The sequence below is a fragment of the Lactuca virosa genome, chromosome 6, assembly GCF_052849685.1.
Source record: "Lactuca virosa cultivar CGN04683 chromosome 6, Lactuca_virosa_CGN04683_v6, whole genome shotgun sequence".
NCBI classification, from domain to species: Eukaryota; Viridiplantae; Streptophyta; class Magnoliopsida; order Asterales; family Asteraceae; genus Lactuca; species Lactuca virosa.
The window spans coordinates 214,849,755-214,858,469 of record NC_136431.1 but is presented as its reverse complement, the minus strand read 5'-3'; the positions used below and the strand labels follow the sequence as shown (position 1 = coordinate 214,858,469).

Below are 8,715 nucleotides of genomic sequence, written 5' to 3'. Positions count from 1 at the left end.
CGTAAAAAATAGATATAGATATGTAAAATATATGTTTATAGATTACATAAAAATTTTGACGAAATCTGCAAAAAAATCCCATTATTTTCGAAAAATTAACAATCTGGTCCCATGACCTGCTGAACAGGTCAAAAAGGGCTAAAGTGAATAAATTAGCCGGTTTCTTGGGCTTTTCTATTCAAAATGTGAAAAAGTCAGGACTTTTTTATTCAAAAAATAAAATTTATGACTTTATTAAAAATTTGTCCAAAATATTGGGACTTTTCTGAAGATATCCCTAATTTAATTAATTTTGGTTTCTTTTTTGAATTAAATAATATAGTTGTTCTTTATGTAATTTAGGAGCTTAGAAATCACATATATGCATACGGTGGTTATAAAGCACAAAAAAAGGGTTTTATTGTTTTTTTCAATAAGGGACATAGGATTATATCAAAGTGATCGGCCTTACATTTGATATCAAAGTTAAAATGTTAGATCTTTTTCCAAAAGACTAAGGGCGTGTTATGCACGGAACGTTTGGGAGCGTTTGAGAATTTCTAGCTTCTAGCGTTTGACAAAACGTTCCGTTTTGAACAGAAAGTTTTGTTTGGCACTACAAGCTTCTAGCGTTTAGTTTAAACAAAACGCTTCAAATCCAAATGTTAATTCACGTAGCGTTTAACAAAACGCTACAAGCTACAAACTACCCACTACCAGCTAATTTTGTCGAACACGCCTTAAGGGTTGTTTGATATGCCTTGTATCAGGTTCGATAAAATACTAAGGTGATGTTTGTTTTGGAAGTGATAAAATGTTTTTAGTCTTTTTTCATGTATGCGGAAGAATATGTAGACCAAAAGTCTTTTTTATGCTTTCATACAAAATGTCTTCATACGAAAGATTGTTTGTTTTTTAATTTGATTGAACTAAATAAGAAAAAGAGAAAACACAATATTCATAATTGTTAATCCTATGTTCATAATTACATTAAACACATAAGTATAACACTGTATAGCAATATGATTTTAGGGGAAAACTGTGATTGAAAGAGAAAGTGAAAACAATATGTAAAACTTGTTAATACCCATATTCATAACTTAAAATTAAGAACAAGGACAACAATCAAGGTTGATCGACAAAGCAGAAAAAAATGGGAAATGATTTGGAAAATACAATGATTGAAAGAGAAAGGGGAAAAACATACCGAAACAAAGCGGAGTGTAGCGACAGAGGCGGCTACGTGGAGCGACGGAAGCGGCAACGGAGCGAAGGCCGGCAAGGAACGTCGGCGGCGGCAGCGAGCGAGAGAAATAAGGATGCAGTCGTCGATGAAAGGGAAAGAGAATGTTGGCGTCTGTGAAAAAACGTAGATTAGAAAATGTCTAGCCGTCGAAAGAGTTATTTTTAAGTCTTTTGGGGAAGGTGGTTAAAAAGTCTTTCTAGGATACTTTTTCCTCCAAAAAAACAAACAAGCTTTTTGGAAAATGTCTAATGGCCGGAAGTGATAAGTGCCAAAAAAGTACTTTTATCAAAAAACAAACAACTCCTTGGAATGTTTCATATTACAATTAGATGTCTTTAATTCAGTCATATAGCTTATCGATAGATCTCTTAGTAGGTTTGACTCAATCATTGATGTGTTGTGAACAAACCTATGGCAGAAACCAAAAACTTGATGTGTGCAAATCTCGTTTTAAAATTATAAAATCAAATTTACTTCTACCGAGGACATGCACAACTAGGCGGTGGATCTAATCGGTAACGGTATAGATTTGGTAAGTGCGTGTGTCGAACTCAAGGGGAATGATCGAATACATATAATTCAGTTCAGAACAATCTAATTACTAGTTAAATTAAAGACAACAAAACAAAGGGGGAATTACATGACAACTAAATTAAACTACCAACAAACCAAAACAAAACAAAGATGAAAAATTGAATGGGAAACGGATAACTAAATGTGTTGGTGATTTGTTATCATCAATGTTATTTAAGTGTAATGGGATTACTTTGTTGACCAAAAGTGATCTTGATAAATATTAAACAAGTAAGGAAAGTGTGGAGTACACACTTGTTTAAGTTTGATCAAGTTTCAAAGTACACTGTCATTTAGGGGCGAAGCCCCTGAACTAACGAGGGTCCGGGGGCAGCGCCCCTGGAGCGGGGTCTAAGGGGCGGCAGCCCCTGCTGGGGTCCAAGGGGCAGATCCCCTGGCTGGGGTCGATTAAAGATGCATCAGAAAATTGGTTTTTCAGAGAATTGACCATTGGTTTGACCCTTATCCAAATATTCGTTTTTATGTCAGTTTTTATGGTTTTATGACAGTTTTCAAACAGAGATCTTAAAGTTGGTTTTGGTTTGATTTCTGGTACATACGAAAATATCATCAAACACTCTTTGTTCTTGTCTCTCTGAGTCTTATCCAGTTGAGGATTTGGGAGTACCACCCAAATACTTCGATTTGAAAGTGATAATCACGATTCTCAGGTTTCCAAGTGCTATTACACCCATATCTTCTAACAAAATGTACTTATACTTAGACTCGGTTACCCCTTTTAACTATGAATGATTACTAAAGTGCAATGGGTTTTAATTCATTATTTACCGATTCCTAAGTTGATTTGTCCCCTTAGTCGCGTCTGACACTTTTCAACATCTTTTCGCAACTTCCGTATCCCAGCTCTGGAAATGTTTCCAGCCAAATTGCTTCTTTTCAATTTTAAGCACCTTTTCTCCTCAATAACATCAAAATAATAAGATAATTCATGAAATATATATATATATATATATATATAAATTAAGTGTTATCAATCAACAACTATCCCTAAACAAACATTTTTATTTTTAAAATAGTAGATAGATATCAAATCATCTGAACAATATATCTTTTTTTAAATAAATTAAGCTCAAATATGTCATGTTGTGATTAAGGTATTAATTACAAACTATAGTATGAAACTATGAATGATTATGGTTCATATTTTTTCAAATTATTTTTGTTAAGTGATCTTTGAGGTTTATGACTTTAAGTTGTTAATAAAAAGAAGAGAATTGATTCTTCCACTTAAAAAATGATTTATCCACATAAGATACAATATTGTTATGGGTGCAACATGATTGATGTATGAAACGTTAAGTAATGTCCACAAATGACTCAACTCGTATTCATAACAGTGAACCGATCCACTATAACTCCAAATGACTTAACTCATATTCTAACTTTTCTATACCAAACTCTCAAGTAATCCATAATTGATGACACATTCAACATCAACCAATGGGTATGAGATCTTACCGACCAATAAAATTGGCCATCAACCAATGGGTGTGGGATATCATTATCAACGAAGCACCGTACACACAATCATGTTGAAATAACAATATATCAAGTTAGTAAAACAAACACTATAGGATGCATTTAGGACTTGTTCATCGCATTTTGGATAGGGTTTCCATTTTGAACATGTGTTCCGAACATGTTCTTCGAATTTCAACCTTAGATCCTTATTTCAGACAAGCATTTCTATTATACTACTAGGAATGAGCATCAGTCCGGATTCGGACCAAGAACCGAAAAACCAATGGCCGATTTTTCCCGAAATGGAGAGCCAGAAACCGGATCGAATACCTCCGGTTCCAATTGGTTTCGGTTTTTTCCGGTCTGGTTTGGTTCTATTGGGTTAAATGTTCATCCCTACACACTACTACTTGCTAGCTTTGATAATAATTACCGAGAAATGCATAGTGAGTATGTATTTGAAACAAAAAACATATCCATTTTTGACAACGTTCTCGAACTTTGGATAAGGGTATTTGATTCAATTCATACCAACAGTTTTCATTTTTATAAGATATAACGTAACACATGTACACAAGTTATAAAGAACATACCTGATAAACCTAAATCTCTTTTGCATCCAAATCCATGATAATTCGATTTGAGAAAGTCTAAATTGTTATTCTGGGATGGTGGAATGGGGTGGGTATCACATTTCAAATTTTCTTTAAATAAGTGATCACTTGGATGGACGGGTACCCATGAGATCCCAAATCCGAAACAATTCATTTTGGGTTTGAATGACCATCAGATCATTTGTGTAAACTTATAAAGGATTATTTAGTTAATCCTGAATAACAAGTGGTAAAATTCATATATATCACTTCTATCGCACCTCAACCACTAAGCTTTAGTGACTTCAGGGGCTATATGATTCTAATTACTAAACACACATCCAAACACAATAAAGCCAAAAAAAGTAAACAACAAATTTACAATTTTTTAAGCTAGTATCAAGCAAAACAAAGTATAAAAAAAAACTTTATAGATCATACATTCTCTTGGGTTACCATAATTAAGTAGACTAGGGCTAGATAGAGTTTTCAACCAGTTGAATTAAGTATACTTGGGGTTTAGAACCTTGAACCCAAAACGAGAAAGAAAACCAAAACAAGTCAAATGTCAGTCAAGATCAATGATGAAACAACCACAACATAAGCAAGAAAGAAAAATATCGCTATCTGCATGAACAACTTTGGATTGTCCCTCATGTTTGGTGATGTCACTGCCCTGTAAAATTTATTCAACTTTTAATTCAAACAACAATTGCAAGAAATAACAATGTACACTTTAGTTTTTTTTTTTTTACCAATATAGGAAATAATCAAATAAATAAAAAGTGTTACCTAGCAATACGTTGAGAAAGCCGAGGAAAGGGCATGCTTTGAATAAAAACAATACCAGGTCCTGTCAACATTGCTGTTACTAGATTCTCCCCCTGTGTAAAACCATTTTTTTAAGAAAAAACAAAAGCTTCTGGATAAAAAATAAATAGAAAAAGAAAAAGTAGGAAGTAATTCATCACAAAGTTACCCCAAAGACTACTCTTCTCATTGGGCCATTATATTTTATTTGCACATTTACTGTAGATGGCACAGCGACAATGCTGGACATGTCAACTGCAAGTGTCTCCCCCACCTCAAGATTTTTCTGCATCACTAACACCACAAAAAAAATAATAAATAATAAATAATAGGTCAAATAAACTGAAAATGTTATTTACTTTTTATATAATGTCATATAAAAAGCCTACCAGATCCACCTCCTGTTATGAATGCCAACCCTTGGCCAGATAGTTTTTGTCTCAAGAATCCCTACATACAACAACATAACAAAATCATTTGATGGAAAAATAAATAAATAAAGTTGTCAGGGTAAATAATCAAAATATAATCTAACCTCTATACCAGGTACAACATTACGCGCCCTCTGATCAAAAGTATTACTGATCTTCACATCACCAACAGAGCAAAGGAATGCATCTGGCTACAAAATAATACTCACAAAGTCAGATACAAACTTCTAATAATCCAATATCGGATGACAGGAGCTTTTATTTCATCCGATATTGGATGACTGTAGAATGTTATGCTACAGTCATTAGATGACCAGAGCAGATTAATCTAATCTGCTCTGGCCATTATGACCGGAACAGAATCTGCATTCTGTTCCGGTCATCATGTATGACCGGAACAAACAAACCGCTCTAGTCATCCATGGAGCAGAAACTGCTATAATCATCCGATCTCATGGATGATAAATTTAGAGTATGCCAAAGAAAGAAAGGTGAAATCAGTCAGAAGAATCAAATATACCTGGCATAAAATTTCACCACCAAATTTTGCTAAATCGATCTGTAGCATAAGCAATAAATTAACAAAATCAAGAATCCAACATGATAGATTAATCAACTATAAGCTAGGATGATACAAACCGGAAGAATTCTTGCTAGAGAAGGTGCAGCAATGCCAACAAATCCATCATTTGAACTGGTATTTAAAAAAACTGTGCTAGTTACATTCTTCCCAAATAGCCATTGCCACATTCCTGCTTCATTTTCAGGGGCATAAACATTTTCCATTTGAGTAGTTCCAGACATGTAGCACATACAACCTGGTCTTGCACTCACTTTCTCTTCTGGCTTCAACATTATCTGGAATAAACAATCCAGAGGGGAAATACAGATACTGTTAGGTTATTTTGATGGAGATATAATTTCTATGGAAAATTTTAATTACTAAAGAAATACCTGAACAATCTGAGCCTCACCACCTAAAATCTGAAAAGGTGTAACATCGTCTTGCTGATTCTATTGAAAGTCAACACCATGAGTCAAATTATTGTGAAAGTAAGAAAGAATGCCAGACAAAATAATGTCAGTATTATCATCACAAGACAACTGAAACTCATTGTTGCTTCAAAAAAGGTGAGTCCTTTCAGACTCTTGGTTAATGTAAATGCAAAGATTCTTCAATCTAACAGAGAAAATAGTAGTAATAGCAATTATTGTAATAACATTATTGAACTATCTTAAGAAAACACTGTTACAGGATATAATGTGAAGAAAATTCTTTTTCTTGCTCCAAAATTGCAACCAGCATCTCATATACCAATGGAAGTTATGATTTTCCGATGCAGTCACTGGTTGGGTTTAGATTGAAGATAAGTCACATGAAGAAATCAACAATTTACATCAAATATCGCATAAACCCTAATTCCCTTTTTTCATTATATTTTCTATTGATGACGATATCTAGATTCAAGTTCTCCTCTGATAACCAAAAGGTGCCCGATAACAAGGTTCTGTAGAAAAAACCTACATTTGAACAAGGAGTATCCCTTCTGGGAGATCGGCATAAATAACCACTGTTAATTTACTATTTGCACACGATCATTGATACGATCATCAGTTGTATATCAAAGCAAGTATAATTAACAAACTCGAAAATCACGGAGGTTTAGTAGTAGATTAGAATTCATCAGGCTCTGTTACAATTCAGATTATTACAATAATAAACACGCATATGTTCAATTTGAATTTCTTCACAAAGAAACGCCATAAATTGAATCAAATTCAACAAAAACAAAAACCTGGAAGTAAAATTAAGAATACCTGATAAACAAATGGCTGAAACGGCGTAGAAAAGAACGGGGCCGCCATGAACGAAGCAGAACACACGCACACGCACACAATCACTAGATTTATTATTCCTGAAATCAAAACCCCACGGAAGAGATCGATCGGAGATTGTGGGTTCTAAGATCCATTTTGCTTTTTCCTATTGAAGATTTGACAAAGTTGAACCAGATCCCCGGATAACCACTTGCATTTACTTAAATTACCATGTAAGGAGTGTAGTTTCGATGATCACGGGAGGGTATTACTGACATTTCATGACTTCCTTTTTCTTAGGTTCGGGAAGGAGGTTAAACTGGAGACGGCAAAACATCATCGAGTTCATGGTATATTTACCATCCTAACCCTAATTAAAACCTTTATAAAAAATTAAATTAAAAAAAAGAGAAAATTGCAAAATAGTCAAATACACTAATTACCTTGCGGAAAATATAGCCAAAAAAACCAAAATTACAAAAATAGCACTGAAAATAAGCACATCTGCAATTTCGTCTTTCCATCTGTGAATGTACAAGTGCCTAAAGCACATCCGTGCTTTAGGCACTTGTACGTTCGCAGATGGATTTGTCCATCTGCGATTTCGATGGGTCCATCTGCGATTTCCTTGTGGCTAGTATAAAAACGTTTTTTTTTCTTCATTTTTCACTTTCTTTCTTGGAGAAACTCTCTCTCTGCGATTTCCTTATAGCCATCATGGACGATTTCTTCAACAATCCCGAAAATATGATAAGATCTTAGCTTATTTTGTCTTTTAATCAACATTTATCAAGTGTGAGTTTTGTTTATTTAGGATTTATTCTATTAGTTTTTGAAAAAAAACAAACTATATTGTGTGTTATTGGGTAATTGTGTTGTATTTGATAGGTAGAGTAGTATTTATTAGTAGCCTTGAAGTTTTGATGCTATTTAGTTAGTGGTTGTATGAATATACAAGTATACAATGCGTAAAGTGTATATTGGGTTGTTGTATATTTGGTAATTTTTTGTTAATAAGTTTAGTAAAATGAGTTTTTTAAGAACATAATGATTCTTCTTGTTTGAGGTGGTATTACATTTGCATTATTTTAGTTTACATGCGTTTTAGTTTTTTAAATTAATGTTTGTTTACTTGTTGTTACTATGAAAAAATGGTTACAATATTGTTTATAATATACTTTGTATATTTGTTATAATTGTAATCTGAATGTTGGTTTATTTATTCCATGTAATTTACGGATATTTTTAAAGAAAATAGTTGTTTAGTTTTCTAATATGTTGTTGTTTTTCAGCATGATTATAGAAATTTAAATGTTAAAGTTGTTGTCAACCTAAAAGGATCGGGATGCAACATTTGGGAAGTATTGGAGGTGTTGCATGGTGCACGACGCGAAAGTTTTAGACAGACCGTATTTGGTTATTTGTTAGACGTCCATTAATTACAAGGGGACGGTTTGATGTTCCATAAAATGTTTCTTTATCAGCTACGGTCGGACGCTGTAGTATCCCTAGATGGCATAAAACGGTTATATTTTAGACTGGGGGATACGAAAATGGTTTATGACCCGGAAGAGTTTTGTTTGATAACCGGGTTTAAATTTGGTATGTATCCCAAAATGATTGGGAAAAAAGTGTCAGAAAAAAAGTTAGTAGTCAAAAAAGATGTTTATTGCGGGAACGTCTATTTCCGAACCATACAAATAGTTCAGTGAAAATTTGTGACTTGAAATGTTTTATTTTAAATCATCCCTTCTTAGAAGCTATCGATGATGATGCAGTTAGA

The 8,715-nt window shown here is 33.6% G+C and overlaps 1 protein-coding gene across 1 annotated transcript; it reads right to left on the bottom strand.

Annotated features, from left to right (window-relative positions):
- Positions 1–4,239: 4,239 nt before the first annotated feature.
- LOC145121585 (uncharacterized) lies at positions 4,240–7,118 on the bottom strand. The gene is made up of 9 exons (XM_079057305.1): positions 6,933–7,118; positions 6,069–6,128; positions 5,754–5,972; positions 5,635–5,673; positions 5,219–5,305; positions 5,073–5,133; positions 4,853–4,977; positions 4,666–4,757; positions 4,240–4,549 (listed from the first exon to the last, which is right to left on the bottom strand). Exons 1-9 carry the CDS (start codon positions 6,978–6,980, stop codon positions 4,435–4,437), a joined length of 846 nt encoding a protein of 281 aa, XP_078913431.1. The 5' UTR covers positions 6,981–7,118; the 3' UTR covers positions 4,240–4,434.
- Positions 7,119–8,715: the final 1,597 nt, after the last annotated feature.

Coding starts and splice junctions, on each gene's coding strand:
- LOC145121585 (XM_079057305.1), bottom strand. CDS start 6,980: ATGGCGGCCCCGTTCTTTTCTACGCCGTTTCAGCCATTTGTTTATCAG. Junction 5,134..5,218: donor ATGTTGTACCTGGTATAGAG/GTTAGATTATAT, acceptor TGTTGTATGTAG/GGATTCTTGAGACAAAAACT. Junction 4,550..4,665: donor CTTTCTCAACGTATTGCTAG/GTAACACTTTTT, acceptor TAAATTTTACAG/GGCAGTGACATCACCAAACA.